This window comes from Euprymna scolopes, chromosome 3, assembly GCF_053919585.1.
Source record: "Euprymna scolopes isolate OS-2025 chromosome 3, ASM5391958v1, whole genome shotgun sequence".
NCBI lineage: Eukaryota > Metazoa > Mollusca > Cephalopoda > Sepiida > Sepiolidae > Euprymna > Euprymna scolopes.
Window position 1 is genome coordinate 85,653,558 of NC_136484.1, and position 23,824 is coordinate 85,677,381.

The window sequence follows — 23,824 nt, forward strand, 5'->3', positions numbered from 1 at the left end:
GTGCAGCCGGCTGAAGTAAACAGTGTTGCCACACAAACTTAGGGTCGTGCATGTTTTGAATGTTCCGAGCATCCAATTGGTATTTTCCAGAGACCAGTAAGAATATAGTCACCCTTGAGAGGTCCACCACTAGATAGAATTAAAAGTGTAGCTTCCGGGACTTAGGGTTAGAGCACATTTTCTCAAGGTGTGTATAACAAGACTCCAACCAAGGTTGGATTACATATGATCTCATTTAAATTACTATTATGGCTTAAACAATGACGAATGTTCAGAAACAATTTGCCTTGCTTTCAAATGGTTCTTTATATGATGTATCACTTCTGAGTACATTTAAAAGTACCTCAGAAACATTGCTCTAAAACTATTGATGATGTTGTTGTCTAATATTGTGCTACTTTCTGTGTTTTTCAGGTCACATGTAAAAATGCCAGAAGCGATCTATAATGCATATTTGCAAAATGAACCATTAACGCAAGAAAAGCTACAAACGTTAAAATTAAACGATACAACATTATCAGACCTTGTGCAATGGGGTAGTATGATCATCTTTGATTATCTTACTGGTAATTACGACAGGTAAGTCATTGTTTAAATTTTTTCTATTGTTAACTATTTTTTTTCTTCAGAATTTCTATCTATCATATTCATTTATTTAAATGTTTCCATATGTTCACCTAAGTTCTGAAGAAGACTGATGTTGCTTAATATAATGATAAGCCAAGAAGCAATACTTTTCATCCTGTGGAGTTAAACAGCACTATGAAACTTGAAAATAATGGAGTTCAAACTCCAGTTGGAAAAGTATGACTTTACATGAATGATTCTCGAAAAACATTGAAGCCTATCATCATACTTCAGCAACTCTGGCTGTAGGGTGGCATTTTTGTTCCCATTAAAATTCTTTTGTTACTGAAATCACAGCAGGATAATTTGATATAGTTAGTGCCCCGCGTTCTATAATGTATTTGCGTTTAACATGTTGAATAGCTTAAGTGTTAATTACTAAACGTTACACATGTCAAGTGATCATCAGTGAGATTTGAAAGCGTTGGTGTTACGAGTGCATTAACCACCGTCGGGTTAGTTTCGTTTTTCATTTCTTCTTTACATTTCGTTTGTTTTTAAGTTTACAAATTGTTTTGCTCAAATGTTTATGTAGTTGATTTGTCATATTTTGTTGATTTGTAAAACTTAAACTTGAAATCAGATTTCTATCATTGATTGAATGAAAGCATTATAACAATGGATCTGTTTTTCTTTATCTTCCTTTTTATTTCTCTATTCATATTTTCAGTTGACTCTTAATTAATATTAGTTTCTATTTTACTGCCCCCCGCTCTCTCTCTCTCTCTCTCTCTCTCTCTCTCTCTCTCTCTCTCTCTCTCTCTCTCTCTCTCTCTCTCTCTCTCTCTTTCGTGTAGGCACACATACTTGGAATACTTTTCATGTATTTCTTAGTAAATATTGTAGTGGATTAAATAAAGGGTTCAGTTCGAAATTACACATAGACTTTGAGTTTGACAAGATACTACTGAAGAAGGTTGAAGAGTTTATCAGCCGAAATATTGTGAGAATAACATCAGAGATGAGAATTGTAGTCTGAATAATCTGCTATTCAACCTAAGAAATCGAGTACCATTTTAACCTCCAAAGAAAAATAAACGTTTTTAATTGTTTTTAAACTGGAGTTATGGTTTTATTTGGAGAAAGAATTCTTTGTTGCAGAAGCGAATAACAACTTTGAACAATGGGCAGGACGATTAAGGTCAGTACAGTGGAAGCAACACACATGTATGTTAATATATTCGCATGATTTTTTTATAAAAATACAGTAATACAATATAACAATTTTACAAAAAGCAGTAAAAGTTATATACAGCCAAGCAAAAAAAAAAAATCAATAATAATTTTCTGTTCTTTTTGAGTCAATCATATCCCAATACTGATGTCTAAAAAAAGTACCTAAACTTTTATTAATCAGTAATGCCCCATCCCTAACCTAACATTAGATGAAAACAGATGTTTCACCTATAAAATCACTTTTTAAATGCAAAATGGAAACATCTTGTATAGAATGAAGAATTGAACAGAATGCATCCATCAGGTAGCATTATTTGTAGTTTATTATTCTTACTTATTTTTATGAAAGGGATATTGAAAGAGAAATCGAGATGCAGAAAAGAAAAAAAAACATTTGAATGAATGTCACAGATGTGCCACCATAATATGTCTGGTAGTCTTGCTTGCATGGAAAATCATAAGCATCAGTGGCATTTAATATAGACGAGATATTTAAGTGAAAGTGGTTCTTAACAGAAAGAACAAAACATAAAAGACTCTTAGATGATCTGTTTGCCAAAATCATGAAAATATTTCTTCAATGTGCTTTCATTATTGGCAACAAATCACAAATCAACATTTTTGAGAAATGAAAGAAAACAAAATTTTAGATGGATTAAAGAAACACTATTGACTGATAATATTATTTTATGTCATTTTAATCATTGAATAATTTCATGCCATTTTTTATAAAAAAAAATTAAATAAAAACTAATGTTTTACACAAAATTGAGGTAAAATAAAGAAATTCTAAATACATATTAAGAAAATATAGTTTCAGATAAATAAAAAAAGGGTATAAGAAAATGTGCACATATATTAAAATAGACAACTTAAAAAATTCTCTTGTCCTCAAAGCCACCTCATCCCATCCTACAACCGCACAATCAATCTTTATCAGATGACCCCCTTTATCTAGCTTTTATTCTGTCTACTCTATTCCTAAACCCTATCAAACCTCACCATGATACACAAAGATCAAATATGAAAATAATATAAATAAATAAATCAGCTTTTTCACACAACCCTACCCATGGGTATAGCACAAACTGAATCCGATGATGAGGATCCAATTTGGGGATTTGGAGGAGTGTAGAATAACCCTCGACTTGCTATTACTCTCAGGTCCAGACATTATGCCTATGAAACAAATTCATCCCCAACGATTCATACACAAAATAAAATCTTAAATATTTGAATATATTACAGTGTTGAATCAATCTTTTTAAATCACTTCATTTGGAATAAAATAACTGGAAAAAGTGTTGATATACCATAAAACAAAATAACTAATAAAATCCATAAGAGTGTACTAAGGAGAGCACTCTATTCAGACAGTGGCTCACATAGCTCTTTGATCTTAATCAAATAAACACAAAGGAGAGAGAGACACATACACATGCAAGTAAGCATGCATGCACGCAGTAAAGGTGAGTGTGATGAATACACATTCATATCCTTCACTCATCGTGGGTTGAATACTCTGGTAAGTGAAATCGTTGATGAATATAAACAATGATACATAGTTCTTTTTAAGGTATAAAGAACTTTCAACTAATAATATAAATATAAGCATCTAGAATTCACTTCATACAATTCAAGTAAGCTTGTGGTAAGACGCCCACCTGTTGTCAATACAGTCAGGTTTCGATCTCAGTTGGAAGTACTTGTTTGTATAGTTACACTAACGGCAATTCAACCTGTTATGATATTGTGTAATAGAAAGAGTACATATAAGGTATTTGAAAAAAATGAACAGTAGGAAAAAACGTCATATTTTGGCCAATAATTGATTTATTCTCAAAATTCAGAGTGCATCCCTAAGAGGACCTCTACTGAATCCAGTTCACTTCAGACCTGCATGAACTTTCATCATGGCCTCCAGACACATTCAGAATCTGGAGCAACTGAATTTCATAGTACTCTTCAAGAGAGGTCTGAACATTAATTTAATTCTTGCAATAAACTCACCTTTGGTGTTGCAGAAAGTATGGCCGACGTCTTTCTCAACTGTAAATGACTCCTAATAGTTTGTGGGATTGTAGTCAAGCGAGATAGGAGTGGGGGTAGATGTTGAGACTGATGAAGTCATGGATGTTCTCAAGCAGCTACTGCTGTTTTTTTTTTTTGTTTTTTTGCATGATCGCCTTCTCTATCCAATGCTTGTCAACAGTCAAAAGCAATTTGATATAGCTATTTGAATTGAGTCTGAGTCCCTTTTTGAAAATGTGAGGTGACATGACATGATCTTTGCTGGAAACATGCACAATGCAACTTTATTTTCAATGATGCATGAGATTGCATCTGTTATTTTGAGCATAAGGCAACCAGTCCCGAGAAGAATCAGATCATCAGTAGTTTGACATTGTTGAGGAGTTTTTTTGGCTTTTCTTTCGTCTGTCACTGAGTGTTGACCCTTTTGACATTTTTATTTCGGAGAACTTCCTTCATCATCACCAATCTGATGCCCATCTCTTTTGCAAAGATCCACATAGCTTTACACATCATGCCATATTTTAAAAGTTTTCAATGAATTTTGTTGCGCAGACATAGTTTTGATATGCTTGCTATGATCCTTCCTGCTAGCCACTGTTTCAACATCTCCATTACAATTCCTCAGTTTCCATCTCATGATCTTTATGGTATTTAAGGAGCACCGAGCACATTTTCTTTTAATCTAGCACAAATCATTACAATGCAGATCACCCTCTTCTAAAAATCCGGTGCTTTACTTTGATGATTTCCAGTTCTCAAATCCACCAATAATACACATCTATCCATCGCATTTTATTGCTATTAAATACTTTATATGGTTTGGAAATGAAAGAATATAAAAACAATATTAAATTTGTTTGGAACATCCTGTAGTAAGAATATACAATTCAGTATGTGAAGCCAATGTTCTTGATGGTAAAAAGTTACTGTTATATTTAAGAATGCCACTTCATCATAGCAATTAGAAAAAAACACAAGTCCTTACAACAGAAATTGAAAACTCTATAACAAAATAAAACGATCTTATATTTATGCAACATAATAATGTGTAATGGTTACCGTTTTGAATTTTATGTAACAAAGAAACATATGTCTTAAAATAGCAATAAAATATATCTTATTTCTATTTAATTCTTCTATTGTTTCTCTATATTATTATACCTTGCCTATTTTCGATATAAAAATTAATAAAAGATTATAAATTATGTGTCTGAGTTTTAAAAAATTCAAAGAGGCACAAACAATTTGATTGCTCATTATAATAAACAATGGGATTTCTCTGTGTCATAAGAGTAATTAATCACTGAGACAAGAAGCTGGAGCATGCCAAGAATGTAAATAGACTGTAAGTAAAGAAATTATATCGGCTGATTACATGATTATAGCATGCAGAATGGGTTTATAGGGCAGGGGCCTTTCCGATGAGATTTTGTTTTAAGAATCCGAACTTATTGGGAATTATAATGATATTTTTGTAGAGAAAAATGTTTCATGTTGAAATAGGATTGTGCATTTTATTCTACAGTCAAATAACATTGATTCGTAACACAAAATTCCAGTCTGCTATGAATGAAGATTACAGTTTTGTTTAGTTTAGCTGATCACTCGAATACAACTAATATTCCCAAAGAGTCGTTTTCTCCTCAGACTCATCAAAACAGAAGAGAGAAAGTGAGAGTGTGGATGTTCCCTCACTTTTAAGCACGGTAATATGGTTGTCTTCTTCCTATGGAATCTACTCTGCAAGAACGGCCAACCTACCAAATAGAAGTATGGATCTCACATTGGCATGCCTATTAAAATCTTTATGCCTTGCATCTGTGTTAATATGTGGCAGAGAATTGGTGCCAAGCCAAAATCTCACCAAGTTGGAGGCAAAAGCAAATAATAATTTATTGATGCTAGTTGAAAAGAGGTCGAGGTGTTAAAGAGAATGTAGCAAGCCATTAACTGACTATGCTGGATCTATGACCCTAACCCACACTTCCACCACTACTACTTAACTCGCTCCCTTCTCAGTTAACAACCAGCCCAGCAGCATATATCTACCCCATCCCTATTTTTCCTTCTTATCCATTTAGATTAAAAAAGGTGGAACAAAAACAGAAAAATGCAGTTATTTTCTGTCCACTTTGCAGATTCTGCATGCTATTTACGGCTTAACATTAAAACGGCCATCAATATTTTATCATATACATGCACCATACACGTGTGTGTGTGTGTGTGTGTGTGTGTGTGTGTGTGTGTGTGTGTGTGTGTGTGTGTGTGTGTGTGTGTGTGTGTGATTTAGTATATGTATACAAAGATATATTATGATTTACTCTGAATAAATAACAGATCACTGAATATGCCCAAGGTCTGACATACAGATGGCACCACTAATAATAAAAAAATGATTTTTATAAAATACTAACCATTAAATAGCATTGCATCATAATTTGAGACGAATCAAATTATCAGTTTATAAATTAAAATTATTTAAGTGAAGCTAATGTTGCATATTTTCAAAGCAATGGCAAAATTTTAATTTTGTGTGTTGATAAAGCATTGATTTCTGATGGGAAAAATAATGTTCAAGCAAAGCAATGACTTGATAAGTGTTATTCGAACTCGATCTGAAACATTTAGGAGGTGGTATGCTAACTTTAAATATAGTCATGCAAACACAAATTATGCTGAGAGCTCAGGTCACCCAAAGTCGGCAGTTGTCCTAAAAACATCAAAAAGATTCACAAACTTGAACTTGTGTGAGATAGTAGAGTAATTGAAAATATCAGATTGTTGTGTGCTTACTATTTTACATGATGAGAAAGCTGTGTTCAAAGTGGATGCCGCGTTTATTCTCAGTTGATTAAAAACAACAATGCCTTGATGATTCATACTGTTGTTTGCAACTGTTTCAACACAATAAAAAGGAGTTTGTGCATCAGTATGTGACAAGGGATGAAACCTGGATCCAACATTTCACCATAGAGTCAAATCAGCAGCCACTGAATGGACAGCAACAGGTGAAAGCTGTCGAAAGCAACCAAAGTCACAAACATCTGCAGATAATACTTTGACCTCTGTATTTTGGGATACACAAGATCCTTTGTTAATCAATATCATTGAGAAACAAAGAACCATCAAAATCAAATATTATATAGAATTATTGGTGTGTTTTAAGGAAGAAATCAACAAAAAATAGGCATAAATAAAGAAGATAAAGGTGTCTTTCACCAAGAAAAAGTATTGTGTCATAAGTCTGTCATAACAATGGCAAAACCACATGAATTGCACTTTGAATTGCGTCTGCATTTATTCTATTCTCCAGATCTTATTACTGGCTGTTTGCATATCTGAATTAAATTCTTACAGAAAAGAGATTTGGTTTCAAGTGTGTGTGTGTGTGTGTGTGTGTGTGTGTGTGTGTGTGTGTGTGTGTGTGTGTGTGTGTGTGCGCGATCAGAATAAATAAAATAACTAAATATATACTGCTGGCCAAATCGACGGCCCTAATTTCTAAAAAGATCGATGTTTTCAAATGCAATAGTAATAAAGGCCAACAAATCAATAATAGCAGAGCAATGAATAGAAATCTACAAAACACTTTTGCACACACAAGGCAGGTCTACAGTTTTTGCTTTGCATCAACTTTTATAAATTCCCATCAATATTAAATAAAAATGATAAACATAGAATACTTGTAAAATATTACATTAATTTATTCAAAATTACTTTTCTAAAATCTGTAAATATGCTTTTTTCAAAATATCTTTGAGAATTTTGGAAATATATAAAGAAAAATATAGAAAAAAATAGCTGATTGGTTGAAAGTTAACAAAATGCAGTTGTTCGAAGGGTTCACAGTGTACTGTCTTCCCGACTTGATCTTATATTCTTTTTAGACTACTTTGCTGCATTCACTTATGTGGTTTATTGTTTCATCTCTATGTTCACAGAGTCTGCATTTGTCATTTTCTTGTGTCTTATCGTTCTTTGCTTTGATATTGGTTCTAATCACGTTATCTTGTGCAGCTGTACTTAATGATTCAGTTCTCTGTTTAGGTGTCCTTTTCATAGCCATATCCAAGTGTTTTCGTTAGTCTCATCTTTTGTCATTTTTATTAATCATCCGTGTAGCTGTTTTTCTTCACATTTTTATTCACTCGTCTTCTCCTTTGTCTCTCCATTTTCTGTTTTGTTCATTCTTGCAGTGTGGGGCTCTTGCTGCAGTGATTAACCTTTCTTTGTTCTGCATTATGTATTGTTCTAATTCTTTTCTATGTCATTCATACAGTCTTCTATACAAGCCAGTCCTTTTCCTCTATCGATCTAGAGTCGATCAGCATCATCATTTGGATGTAGTGCATTGTGCATAGTCTTAAGTTTCCTGGTCTTCTGGTCCCAAATATTTGTAGGTGTCCTGTTCATCTTCACTTGGTTGGGTAGTTTTATACCTACCTTTGCTGACAGTTTTCCCCTTTATTTATAACTAGCAGTGCATTTTTCCATGCCGAATTGTATCCATTAGCATCCCCAGTTCCTTTTTTTTTCTTGCAAAATGTTTCAAGTGATCCATATATATTAGCTGGTTCATTCGTTCATACTGATGAGGTTTTCCAGGAGGTTGGGAAGCAATTCTGTAGACAACGCTTAATCAGCTTTGTAAGTATGAGAGCTAGTTCTGGTTGAAGCTTTTTCATCACTATAATTGGAATGCCGTCAAGGCCAGTTTCTTTACTGGAATCAAGGTTTTTGATAAGCTTCGCAGCATTATGCCCAGATATTTATATGTTGCATAGCATGTTTTCAGATACAGAAGGAGATATGGGGGAGTTGGTGGCCTTGATCACATAGGGTAGAATTAGCTGCAAAGTTTTTGACAAAGAGTTTGGTATTGTCTGATGCTGACAAGATTACCTCAGGCCCATTGATGATGGTTGGGATAGAGCAACTCTTCTGTTCAGAACCCTGTTTGTTATTTGCCAAAACTGATGGGATCCAAGCCACTGCTGTCAGTCGGAATACAGCAGCCAGACAAACTGTCACAGTTGTACTCCCAACCCTTTAGACAAAAATCTTCCCAATCTAACTGCATTGGCATATATGGCATTCAAGCACCCCCAAGATGCCCAGTTTTAAGGGATGGAGATGTGGCGGGAATAGGAAATGCCATTTATTGCCCTAGTCAGGAAGCAAGGACAAAACATTGGGAATCTGTCGAGTCCCTGTGATCGCACCTCTGTGTCTGGTTAATAGGTAAAGAAGGAATATGAAAGCCGGGCGATAGGCAGGGCCTATCTACTCCTTTAGCAGTTTAGGTTTGTAAACCAGTAATTTGTTCAAGTCACCAGCTGTAGGAAGGTCGTCGATCAGGACAAGAGGCCTCCCTCCCCTTTTAGAGCCAAGATGTATGAGGCCAATAGCACAGGTTAAGCTCCAGACGGATGACCTGAGAAGATCTACAGGTCCATCATCATCGTGAGGGCTAGCCCCACATCTGAGTCCTAAACAAGGTGTTTCTGGATTCCTACGTGGGTAGTTATGATTAGTTGAGTTAGTATTTAAGGTTATATATCTATTGAAAAGTTATACTCCTCAAAATAATTGAAAATGATTTTACTATACTTTCCATTTCATTATTAATGGATAAGAGGGAGTAAGTAAAAAGATGCGATTGGAGCATCTAGATTTGCAACTGGTTGATTTAAGAGAGGAGTTATTATATAGTTAAAATATTGATCATATATTAGTTTAAGAATAGTTTAAATATTGTTCATATATTAGTTTAAGAATAGTTAAAATATTGATCATATATTAGTTTAAGAATAGTTAAAATATTGATCATATATTAGTTTAAGAATAGTTACAATATTAATCATATATTAGTTTAAGAATAGTTAAAATATTGATCATATATTAATTTAAGAATAGAATAAAATGTTATGGTATGATTCAAAGTGATATTAGGAATTAAAATTAGATACACAAACTGGATATTTAAGCAGATGCAAGGTAAATAATATGTATCTATTCAATATCGATTTAAGTAGCAATATAACTATGATTTAATAGTACATTCCAGTACAGGTATAACTGAAAGTAAGGTATAAGCTATAGAAGATTCAGTATAAATAATTAGATGTAAATAGCAATATGGATGCAGTATATATAAACGTAAAGAAAATGTAAATATTATGTATATTACTTAAAGTTCTTCTGACCTCTAACATTAAAAGATAAATTCTTGTTTCATTAAATAGTTCGAATTAAGGTTAAAATACAGTAAGTTAATGTACATTAGGATTCAAAAGATGATGTTAGGAGGATGATTAAGGTGTTTAAACGAGTTAGAATAATGTCAATAGCACGGAACATAGGCAGTGATTTGGATTTTCCCGTTTTGGGGGTGATGAACTTCAATTGCAGGCATTTAGACACAAAGAAAACGGAAGTAAAAACAAGGCAAAAAAAAAAAGGAAGTAAAACATGATCTTTAGGCTCATTTTTTTTCTTTAGAATACATTTGTTAAAAGGTAAAAATACAAAACGGTTAAAATGTAGAGAAATAAATGGTTAAGATTTAAAAGTATTGTTGATCTTTATATTCTTATATAGAAGTAAAGATATTGTTTTGCATATGTTTATGATTTTTATTGAAACATGTATGTAAATCGCCACCACAAATATCCTATAGGATTTTGACCCAGAAATTGACTTACTCTCTCAAGGAGATAAATATGTTTCCTCTCATAGTCTCTCCATGTGGTGTACTTAAATTCATTATCATGTTGCAAAAAGAAAAAACTACCACTTCATTTTGAGTTTCCTATTCTTCTTAAATCTCTATCCATCTTCATGTCAATCAGGTGAAGGTGTCCCTTACCGAAACATAGATCAGCGAACCATAGATCAGCGTTATATCATGATACCACTTCTGTTGAGTTTAAGTGTTTTGAATGGTGTTCTTCACCTTGTCAACTCCATTTCCTTTTCCCACATCATTGGGAATGTAATTAAGACTAAATAATTTGATTTTTTTTTATCTCATATAAGCAAAATATATTGCTGAAATATTTGTCTCTTTAACAGACAATTCTCCAGCAAATGTAATTGAATGATGTTTTTTACATTAATAGTAAAAACTTGAAAGCATCTCAGCTCATTCACTTTATTTGCAATCCAATACTTAATATATATTCTAACTACTGATGCCACCCAGAAAACTTCAACTACCTAATGTATTAAAAATAATATGTGACTATTTCCCCAACTTTTTATGATCCTGTGTGAACACACAGCAAAAAAAGTGGTGGATACTTGTTCTCATTGCTTTTTTACATTACTGACCCAATTGCAGATGACAGACTACCAAATCTTTATTTACTTAAAAACATTTTCTCAGCAAATATTTTTGAACTACTTAAATCGTGTTTTATGAGAACTGTACAAATTTAATACTTGCCCATTCCATAGAAACTGTGAAAAGTGTTTAGAATTAGTTTTTATAATAAAAGCGATGCTTATGAATTAAAAAAATGTATAATATAAATATGCTTTATTGTTCACTCAAAATTTTCTTTTTAATTTCATTTACGATACTTTTAAGGGTTTTGTGTGATTCCTTTCTTGTTGGCAAGGCGTTTCTTATTCTAAACTTGGTTATGAACTATAAAATGTCATCAGCTGTTTGCTGTTTCAAAAAATGTAAAAACAAAAATTTTCTCATACTTAAGATCGAAAAAGATAAAAACAGCATTTCTTAATGGTGTGCTGATCTAGTTAGTTAAAACCATGCGAAATTTTTAATCTCAAAGTTTCTGCTTCTTTTTTCTAAGGTTACTTTATTTTAGCTTAGGTTAAAAATAAAGCAACTTCAAGCATAAAATGTATACGCATGCCCAAAAGTTATTCCAGCTAAAGTTAATTTTTTTTTTCAATTTTGACCCCTAATCAGTTATTTTTACAGGCTAAAAACCAAGGTTCAAATACTCTACATATATATTGAAACTTGAATAATTAATTAATGAAAACTCTTTTTTCATAGGAATATGCACGCTAGTTAATTTTCATGAAGTTGTTCGCATATCCATGAATGAATATATTAAGAAATTCGTTTAATAATTTTAAATGGAAAAAGTAGGTTTTAATATCAGCATTAGAGCAAGAAAAAATTCAACTTTATAGGTATACTAGCAGGTCGCTTGGCGTTACCCGGTCGTAAAATATGTTTAAATATTATATTTTAATTCATGCAGATTTTGTATTTATTATTGTGGAGCCAAATATCTTCCGATTATTATATATGGTATCTATATATATAAAAGCGAAAATTTATGTATGTATGTATGTATGTATGTATGTTCGTGTGTCTGCTAAAAACTTTCGACAGACTGAACAAAAATTTACAAACTTGTCTCATATGAAAGCCCCATCCGTCGCCCGACAAATATCGAAATTGGCCAAAAACGTTAATTTTTTCACCCTGAAATCAACATTTTTCTACAGGGGGAGGGAGTCAGCAAAAACCGTCCTCTCATGATGAGATCGGTTCTACGCATGCGTCAGACGACGTCATAACCTGATTTAGTTTAAATATTTGAAGAACTGACACAGTTTCATGGTGTTGTGTTAGCTCAGTTGGTTAGAGTGTTTGTTCATTATCTAAACGTTTTGGGTTCGAATTGTGGTGTGAGATGTCTTTTTTTTCGATTTTTTAAATTTTAATATTGAAGCAGGGTTATTTAAGCCCTTTTTCACGTAGCGTTCGCTTTTCTTAGGTTTATTCTTAGGCTTATTCTTAGGTTTTTCTTAGGCTTATTCTTAGGTTTTCATTAACACCCCCCACCCCAGACCGACCACACACACCCAAAAACACCCGGGTACCCACCGATTTTTAAAATTTTAATATTGAAACGGGCTTATTTAAGCCATTTTTCACATGTTTTTTTTTCTTGGTTTTTATTTTTCAGAAGTTTTAACGTTCGTTTTTGTTTTCTTTTTTGTTTGTTTTTCATATTTTTACATTTAACATCGTTCGTTTGCCTTACATTAGTTTTTTGTGTGTTTTTTTTTTACTTCGCTTATTCTTATGTTTTGATTACCCCCCCCCTCCCCCCACACACACCGCCCGGGTACCCCCGCTTTATTTTTCAGATAAGTTTTAACATTCGTTTTTCTGTTTTCTTTTTTTACTTCGCTTATTCTTAGGTTTTCATTAACACCCCCACCCCTACCCGACCACACACACCTCCAAACACTCAGGCAACGCCGGGTGACCCCCCCCCCCCGCTAGTCTATAAATATAAAAGCGAAAATTTATGTATGTATGTATGTGTGTTCGCCTTTTCTGTATGTCCGCAAACGCCGCTCATTTTTAAAACATTTTATATCACGTTTTAAAACATTTTATATCTACGAGTAACGAACGGAGGTTGCCCGTCTATTTAATTTGCCCGACTGAAACGTTAAATATTTGACATTTTGGGATCGCTGCATGTTACTTTCGTTTTTTGGTATAAAAAAGCGAAACTCGATTCGAATAACTGGCGCCAATGGTCTCTAGAAAACGATGTAACGTTTAGTCAATGTCGGCATACCGTCGTTATATCAGATGGTTGCTTCCATTTTGAGACGATACACTCCCCTAATAAACGGGGGGAGTCGTTTTTCCCCAAAGTTAGGTAAAAACAAATAAACCGGGTCATTGACCTCATTAAAAACTTTCCCGCAGAAAATGTTAACTGCTGAATAGCTTTTGCTTACGTCGTCGTCGTCGTCGTCGTCGTAACGCTCGCACAAAATGTTAACTCTATGACTTCTGTGCGGGCACCTGTCAATCTTGTTCTTACTTAAATAAATTCAAACATCTTTCAGTAACTCATTCTGGCTGGCCGAACGGTTCATTTTTTTTAACATTTTATTTTCCAACTTCGCCTCAGGGCTTCGGGTTCGATCCTACCAACTTACCAAAACTTTTTACCCCCCCCCCTCCCCGATTTCTTTTTAATTTAAGAGCACACACAAACCTCGAAACACCCGGGCAACGGCGGGTACCCCCGCTAGTCTATATATAAAAGCGAAAATGTATGTTTGTGTGTTTGTATGTCTGCTAAAATCTTTCGACAGACTGAACAAAAATTGACAAACTCGGTCTCGTATGAAAGCCCCATCCTTGGACCGACAAATATCGAAAAATTAGCCAAAAAACGTTAATTTTTTCACCCTGAAATCAAAACTTTTCTACAGGGGGGGGGTCAGTAAAAACTGTCCTCTCATGACGAGATTGGTTCTACGCATGCGTCAGACGACGTCATAACCTGATTTAGTTTAAATATGTGAAGAACTGACAGTTTCATGTACGTCGTGTTAGCTCAGTTGGTTAGAGTGTTTGTTCATTATCTAAACGTTTTGGGTTCGAATCGTGGTATGAGATGTCTTTTTTTTTCGATTTTTTAAATTTTAATATTGAAACAGGGTTATTTAAGCCCTTTTTCACGTAACGTTCGCTTTTCTGTTTTTTGTTTTTTTTACTTCGCTTATTCTTAGGTTTTCATTAACACCCCTCACCCCCGACCGACCACACACACCCCAAAACACCCGGGTATCCACCAATTTTTTAAATTTTAATATCGAAACAGGCTTATTTAAGCCATTTTTCATGTGTTTTTTTTTGGGGGGGGCATTTTTCAGATTTTTTAAAGCAGTTTTAACGTTCGTTTTTCTGTTTTCTTTTTTGTTTTTGTTTTTTCGATTTTTCCATTTAACATCGTTCGTTTGCCTTACGTTAGTTTTTTTGTGTTTTATTCTTATGTTTTGATTACCCCCCTCCCCCACCGCCCGGGTACCCCCCGCGTTCGTTTTTCTGTTTTCTTTTTTGTTTTTTGTTTTTACTTCGCTTATTCTTAGGTTTTCATTAACACCCCCACTCTCGTCCGACCACACACACCTACAAACACTCGGGCAACGCCGGGTACCCCCCCCCTGCTAGTATAATATATAGTACAGATTTCAAAAGTAAAATAAAAAATTACTGGTGTGCCATTAAAACCAAAACTTATATCTCTCCAGTCTTATCCATTAGCGTATGACCTAATTCCATATATACGCAAAAACTGCAAAAAATAACGTTATTTAACATATAATTTTAAATTAGAGCATGTGCAGAAAAATATGGGTAAAATCGACTTATGCTAGGCCAAGGTCATTGTTTATTTTTCATAATTTTGACCCCCTTAGTAACGAGTTTTACAGGCTAAAAACCAAATCAGAAATGTGCTACAGCTTCAAATACCCTATATATTAAATTTCAAATCTGTAGATCAAATATTCGAAGGGGAGTTTGATAGATACATTTTATGCACATACCAACACTGTCACTTTTATACATACACACACACACACACACACACACACACACACACATATATATATATATATATATATATATATATATATACAAAGAGACATATAAAAAATATTTTCGTGTGCTAGAACGTTTCCATCTTAATTTCTATACAATTATGCAGAATGTAGAAACTATGCATAAATAGAATTCAGCGTAATAGTAAAATGGAACCAATCATCTATTATATAAATCTCATTTGTCTAATAAAGAACGATAAAAATGAATGAGTAATTAATTAACAATCATTTTCTAAAGAAATATGCAAATAAGTTAACCTTCATGTAGTCACTCACATCCACGACTGAGTATATTAAAAGTTCATTTTAATAATTTTTAAATAGAAAAAAGTAGGCTTTTAATATCAATGTCAGTGCGAAAAAAGCTCAGTTTTATATATATATATATATATATATATATATATATATATATATATATATATATATATAGTGTAAAATTTTGTTGAAAATTCAGATTCATGTTTTCTTTTTTATTTCCTGGATTTTTTCCATTACACAGCTGTTTCATTGATGAGTAGGCAATTTTACGATTTATGTTTCCATAAAAATATTCTGTCCCCATCAACTTCTTCAGATGTTTATCAATTAGATTTTTACAACAAAATGTATATTTTTAACATGCTGAACATCGTATTTAGGTAAAAAGATTTCCAAAGTCATGCCTCCTCACTTTCGCCATCTTTTGGTATTATGTGAAGATAGTTTTCCGTTTTAACCCGTAGTTTTGTTTGTTTTTTATTTTTTGTTTTCCTTTTGCAATTATCATATAATTCTATATAATTTTATTTTTATATTTATGCATGTTTATTTTAATATTCTTTTTTTGCTTGGTGTTTGAATTCGTATTATTACCTGATCCTTCTGTTTATAGGGAGGTCACTCTCATGGTATCATTTTTTATATCTAGGATTACCTCCCTTGCATCTTGTTTCTTTCCTTATATTATACGTTTTGTTTTTACTATTTTTTTCCTCTTTTTTGCTCTAGTTCTTTAAATTAGTGGATTACATCTAGTTGTTTGTTTAATAATTTTTCTTTTGATATTAATATATGTTAAGATTCTAATATACATAGGTTGCATCTTTTTGATTTGCTAGGTTTATATTTTTCCCCTTTATCAATTATTGACCATCTTAATTTATATTCAGTTTTATTTTCCTTTAATTTCTTAATCCATACTGCTAGAGTGGTTGAGTTTTTCTTTGTTTTTTTTTTCGGTTGTTTTCGTTATTATTATTATGGTTCTGTTTCTATTTTCATTATAGTAATTGTAATTATCACTATTGTTCTGATCCTTTCTACTGTTGTTTTCATTTTTATCCATATTGTTGTTGTTTTCGTTATTTGTGGTGTTCTTTTCTTTCTCAGTTTCATTTTTAAACGATGCTAGGTGATTACGATATCTGTCCTTAAAGCAAGTTCCGGTGCTCCCCAGTATACTTTAGTTTCATTATTTGTTATAACTTCACATTTGTATACTACGTTTGACGTTAAACAGTCCCCCCCATTGGACATTCATTAATGTCCCGGCAGTTACATTCTTTTACATTGTTAGATTCATTTTCTGTCCTATCTCTGTTTTTCAAAAATTTGTTTAATTTTGTGTTATTTGAGCCAATTATGGTATTTGTTAAGTTAGCAGACGTTGAGAAGGATAGCTTAACAGTGTTTTGGTTAATTATCTTACTTAGTTTACTATCTTGTAGGAAATTTTTGTCTATAATTTGGTAAAATTCCCTTGGGATGTTATTTTTTATATGGTGGCTGAACGGTGGATTAAACCACGTTTGGCTCTTCCTTCTATTTTTCTTTTTAACTTCTCTGTCAGTTTTATTATGGTCTATCTTTTCATTTTTCTTTTGTGTGTTCATTACATGTTTTATTTTTTCCTTTGTTTTTGCTCTTTTTTTTCCTTTTTTATATTTCCTCTTCGACATGTTGTAAGATATTATATTTGTTTTTACTTTCATTGTTTATTGTTCTTTCTGTACATATGTTATTGTTTTGAGTTTCCTTAACAAATTTAATTTGTTCTTTATATCCTGATCTAGCTATGGCTTGGTTATAATATTCCTTGCTTTTATTGAATAATTCTTCATTTTGTGATATTTTGGATATTCTCTTTGAGATGCTAGGTATAAGTGCTTTTTTCATACTATTCGGATGGTTGGACTTGTGATCTATGTAGAATAGCGTTTCGTTGGGTTTATGGTAGGGTTCATAGGAGTTGTTGTCTAGATTCAGGGTTATGTCTAAGAAGTTTACACATTTATTGTTTGGATCAATTGTTAAATCTAGCTTCAGTTTACTGAAGAATTGTTTAATTTTTTGTTTGTTTTTTTCAAATAACCTATTTGTTAAGTTCAAGTAGAATAATGCGTCATCCCGGTATAGTCCTCCTCTTAGTCCTGGAATCTTTTTATATAGTTCATTTAGTATATAAAGGCCTACAAGGTCCGTTACTTGTGCACTATCCGGGGCCCCATTGTGACGTCAAAGTTCAGGTTGCTGTTCTTTCTGATCCATAGTTTGTTAACATATTTAATTAGAGTTCTTCTTGCTAGTCTTATAATGTCTAATTCTAATTTTGTTATCATTGTTATTTTTCTAGCTAGTTCTATAAATTTTATATTAGCTTCTAATGATAAATAACATTTTCGTATGGAGAGTTAAAAACTGTCACATTCTCTAGCATGTGGATTTCTGACAGACTTGATCCTAAAATAACTACGAAGACAGAAAAGCCACCCTTAAATGACAAGAGTTTTTGCAAACTCATTACATGATCTAGTTTTAATCTGTTATCTATCGTTATATTTAAAATATAGCAAGTGCACATGTGTACATACATATTTGAGTTTGTGTGTTCAGAAACACACACACACACACACACACATAGTCGCTTCCTCGATTCCTACATTGCTGCTCAATAGATTTCTTTAAAAAATGTTAATATTAAAATTCTGTTTTTGTAGCATAATATGAGATTCCGAAATCCCATATTTCACAACATTTCGGCCAACTATTCCTCTGGCTTTCTCAGGTGGTAACTGCAATGGATAGGAACTCTGAATCTCCTGACTGCATTTACTGCAATTACTGCCTTTCATAGTTGCTGTCGTCTCACCATGTCATGAAACAACTAATAAAAAATGAGAATAATAGTCCACAATAAATTTAATTAATAAATAAAACTCATCTCAATGAATTCCAATTAAAAAATAATATATACCATTAGGTATGGACCTGACCATGGAAGATCAAATAATAAAGATGAATTTATAAGACCAAAAAATTCAACCTTCATCACCCCTCGGGGCCCGTGGTGCAGTTGATAGAGACGTTGAATCTCTACGGTTCCAGGTGAGAATTGTCTGAAGATAGCGGTTTCAATCCTACCCAAAGCCGGCCAGAGACTTACTTGGCCAAAACGTGTTGAGACGGCAACAACTATGAAAGGCAGTAATTGCAGTGAATCCAGTCAGGAGGTTCAGAATTCCAGTTACCACCTGATGAAGGCCAGAGGAATAGTTGGCCTAAACGTTGTTAAACAACTAATAAAAGATGAGAATAATAGTCCGCAATAAATTAAATTAATAAATAATACTCATCTCAATGAATTCCAATTAAATAATAATATATACCATTCGGTACGGACCCGACCATGGAAGATCAAATAATAAACACGAATTTATAAGACCAAAAAATTCAACCTTGATCGCTCTTCAGGGCCTGCGGCACAGTTGATAGAGATGTTGAATCTCTATGGTTCCAGGTGAGAATTGTCTGAAGATAGCGGTTTCAATCCTACCCAAAGCCGGCTAGAGGGTCACTTGGCCAAAACATGGTGAGACGACAACAACTATGGAAAGCAGTAATTGCAGTGAATTACCACCTGACGAATGCCAGAGGAATAATTGGCCAAAACGTCATGAAACAACTAATAAAAGATGAGGATAATAGTCCGCAATAAATTAAATTAATACCCATAACTTTTTTATTGAAATAATTTTCAAACATTAAATGAACTAGGAAAAATGCTTAGAACACAATAACTACATAGCAATTTCTACGTTGACATAATATGTAGAGGATATGCGATCCTTTTTTATGAATTGACTTGTAAAAGATGTTGGTCCACAGAATTAGTCAAATTTGTGATTTCGCCAACAGTTATTCCCCGCGATACCTCTTGGAGAGCATTCCACAACTCATTTTTGCTCTTAAATTGGCGTCCACTTGCAAAGACGTGTCACAATGGGGTTCAAATCTGGTGAATTCGAAGGCCACTCCATATTCTGTAGCCCAGAGAGCCCCAGTTGTTGCAAATACTCTTTGCTTTTGTTTGCTGCATGCGAGGGAGGATTATCCTGCATAAAAATAATGGTTCTTCTGAACATCAATCTTTGCTTCTTCAGCCATGGTTCAAAGTGCTACTTCAGAAAAGCTATGTAAGCATTTGGCGTAATTTTTACGCCTTCTGAGACTCTTCATGTGCCAATAAAGTACCTCCGATAATCCCAGCCCAAATTATTATCCCACCACCACCTTGTTGGCGCCTTAAAGGCTGATGACGATGTCGTCCATCTAGGACCCATCTCTTGCTCCAGCCATCTGGCCATCAAGAGTGATACGCACTTCATCCGTAAACAAAACTTTGGAAAAATTTGTTTTCATGTTGTCCTCTGCCCATTTCAATCGGTTTTGTATGTGATGCTGCTTTAATAGAGATTTTTGACACAGGCTTAACAGACTTTGTCACTTCTTTCAGAAGGTGGCATTGAGTAATTTTTGAGACATTCTTCAATCCTGCTTAGTCAAAGACTTCTCGACTTGTCTGCTCAGGGTTCTTAACAACTTCACGTTTAATTTGGAGTAGAGAACGTCGTGAAACAACCCAAGATTTTCCTTTATCAGCTCTTTTATCTACCTTTGTAGGTTCTTCACACTTGATGGTACCTTCCTTTCATTTTCGATATTACGAGTGTAGTGTTATCTTTTGCTAGCTATTCTATAATAGTATTCTTTTCAGAACTACTCAAACCACCTTTACGACCCATTTTATTGACAAAAACTGCCTTATTAATAATTTGACACACCTCAAATACCGTGGATTCAGCAATTACGATGGCAAGTTGTTTACATTGCGTGGAACAGTACTAAAATTTCACAGTATGCGCAGGTCAGCATTGCCAAGGTTTCCAAAGCTTTTGATACAAAACTGGTAAGTTTCTGAAACTGGTAAAAGAATGTTATCTCGTTAATAATTTGATATATATATATATATATATATATATATATAATTTCACATTATTTATTACAGTTCCTAGAATTCAGTGTTAGCAACAATCTGGTGTATGATCGTTTCAAAGACGATTAGGGATTTTTTTTTTTTTTTGATAAATTCCTATATGCCTCTTCTCCAGCACCTACTACTAAGATCGTAAACATCAACATCTTTAATTTATTTTACAAATATTTAAAATTTTTACCGGAAATAAAAGAAATACATAAGTACATAAATGATACTAGTTTCACCAATAATAATAATAATAATAATAATATAATAATAATAATAATAATAATAATAATAATAAGAAGAAGAAGAAGAAGAAGAAGAAGAAGAAGAAGAAGAAGAAGAAGATGCCGACCGACTCTAAGTGAAAAGAAAAAACTGAGGACGAGGACTGGTTTGTATAGAAAACTGTGTAAATAACATGAAAAAAAGAATGAGAAAAGTACATAATGCAGAACACGTACAGAATAATTACCAAAGTAAGAGATACTGAATAAACGAGCAAAACAGAAATAAAGAGACAAGAGATAAGACGTGAAAATAAAAATGGGAAAGAAAAACGCTACATGGACGAATCATGAGAATGACAAAAATTGAGACTAACGAAAACAATTGAACATGGCTACCAAAAGGAAACCTAAACAGAGAAACTGAATCCCTAATAACAGCTGCACAAGATAACGTGATTAGAACCAACCACATTAAAGCAAGGATATACTAGACACAAGAAAACAGCAGATGCAGATTGTGGACAAAGAGATAAATAATAATCGAATGCAGCAAACAAGCCCCAAAAGAATATAAAAATAGACATGATCGAGTGGAGGAAGGCAGTAAGAACACTGTGAAAATATGCAGACAACTGCATTTTAAACAAACAGACAAATGCTACAAGCACAAACCAACAGCAGTACTTAAAAACGAAGGAAAGTTCCTGTGGTTTTTCATTTTTAACTTCAGATGAACATATCTCAACTCAAACAAAAATTTATTGTTTGAAATAAGCACCATCAGAATCAACACAAAACAAGTGTAACAGTAACATAACAATCTTGCATTCAGGTAGAGATGAAGTTGTTGACTATGTGTTTTTTATATCGCTTAGGTTTTTGAAGAATTTCTTACGCAAAACATTGTAGAGATGCTTGAAAAAGTGGTACTCGGTATGTGAAAGGTCTATGGCTGATGAGGTAAAGTTTCACCACCCAATTCGTTCAACTTCTGCAGGGTCGGTTTAGCAACCCACGGTTCCGCATTGTTGTCAAGGAGAATTGAGCCTTTTCTGTTGAGTAATGCTGGGTGTTGTTGTCGAAGTTTCTGATGCATTTCATACATTTGTTGACAGTACTTTCACCTGCATTCAAAAACTGTAATAGATGAGACTAGTTGCAGACCACCAAACAGTCAGCATGACCTTCTTTTGGTGCAACTCTGGTTCCAGGAAGTGTTGTGGAGCTTCATCAGCCATACTCTGCAGACCTCTCACATACTGATCTAACTACTGAGCTGAGCATCCCTGCTTGTTGTAAAGAACCCACTTTTCATCACAAGTCACAACCTGGTAAAAAAATGAGTCGTTCTTGTTGCATAAAAAAATGACACTTCATAACAGTGTTTCTGTTGGTTGTTGTTCAATCTGTGACGCACCCATTTATCAAGTTTTTTTTATCTTTCCAATCTCTCTCAAGTGGTTGGAAATCGCTGTATACATTACGTCTAATTCAGAAGCAAGTTCTTGAGCAGTTGTGCATGGATTGGCTTTCGATTAAGGCTCTTAATTGATCATTGTCAACATCTGATGGCCAACCATTACGCTCATCATCTTCAAGAAAAAAGGATATTGAACTTCAAATCGAAAGTGCATGCTAAATCCTGTAATGAAATTTCTTGGTATTCGGCAGGTAAAAAGATCCAACGTGTACTGTAATAAATCCAAAGGAGCTGGTAACAATCTGATATATACATATTTTCCAACGCGTATTGTAATAAATCCAAGGAAGCTGGTAATAATCCAATATATACATATTTCCACAGTTTTCTTTAGTTTGATTGGATATCCAACAAATCTTTAGTTTGATTGAATATCCAACAAATCTTTGAAATATGGATCTTTTTACCAGCTGAAGTTCAATATCCTTTTTTTGCAGAATCAATATACAATTTCCGTTATTCTATGTAGCTAAAATGATTTAAAAACTTTAAAAACATTTAATTTAATTTAATTTTCTATGTTTATTAACTATAACAAATCAGGTGCAAATTCTGAGATATATATATATATATATATATATATATATATATATATATATATATATATATATATATATATATATATATGTTTGAAAATTTTGGAAAATCAAGCAATAACATTCTATTGAAATTGTCAAAGAAAATCTAACTTAGAAAATTTCACTAACTCTTTTAGATTTAATAAAGGAAAATATCTATTTTCTTGTCACTAAATCCTCTATGTCAGTGTTCATATTATTAGCAAAAAATTACCTACGGTTAGCTAACTTCTAAAAGAGAGATGCCTTTGTCATTTGCAGTTTCAAGAAATTAAGTCATATTCCTTTTTATCATGATTTTTTTCTTTGTATTTCCAGAGTGACAGCATGATATCTTTATTTCTACTCTCAAATCTTAATCAGCATCTGCTGAGTTGGCAATATTTAAATCAAATGATGATGAAGATCAGTAGTATCCTCTGGGATTCATACTGATAGCATGAAAGATCCCATACCCATTATTTCTGGTAACAGAAATCTTGCTTCTGCTGTGTCAGAGCTTTGATTAATCTAGACTTGTAATAGAGGTCATACAGCATCAACCTCTCTTAGAGCATGAGGATCACAAACAAACCGCAAAAGTATGTGGAAGTTCTTTCTGTCAGTATCCCAGTATACATTAGCACCTCTCCTCTTTTTATCCCACTCAATTCCACCTTGTCTCTGCATCATCAATCATCACTTATAGCTGGTTGTCAATGTCTGCTACCGGAGGAAAGCAAGGAAAATGTTCAAATGCCCTCTTTTATAACTTCATTATCAGCCTTCTTTCATAGTTGAATAATCCAATATCTTTATATTACATGAAAAGAAAAAAAAATAGCTTTTTATACAGTTTATTTAAGTATGAGTTTGCTTTTTTTATCTTTTGGAATATTGAACAAGAAAGCAATTTCATTTTTTTTTTTTTTTTGCGTTGATACCTAACAGTTGCAGCATTTCTAACAGAATATTAACATACTTGGATTCGAATTTGTCATGGTTAGATTACTATAAG

General features: G+C 33.2%; 1 protein-coding gene across 4 annotated transcripts in view; it reads left to right on the top strand.

The window, feature by feature from the left end:
* The window catches only part of LOC145256851 (four-jointed box protein 1-like), a 214,333-nt gene that overhangs the window by 189,049 nt on the left and 1,460 nt on the right, over nt 1–23,824 (top strand). For all 4 annotated transcript variants that reach the window (XM_080115609.1, XM_080115610.1, XM_080115611.1 and 1 more), the window contains exon 5: nt 415–579. In XM_080115609.1, the coding sequence (XP_079971735.1) occupies nt 415–579 (165 nt within the window). The remainder of the gene's footprint in view (nt 1–414; nt 580–23,824) is intronic.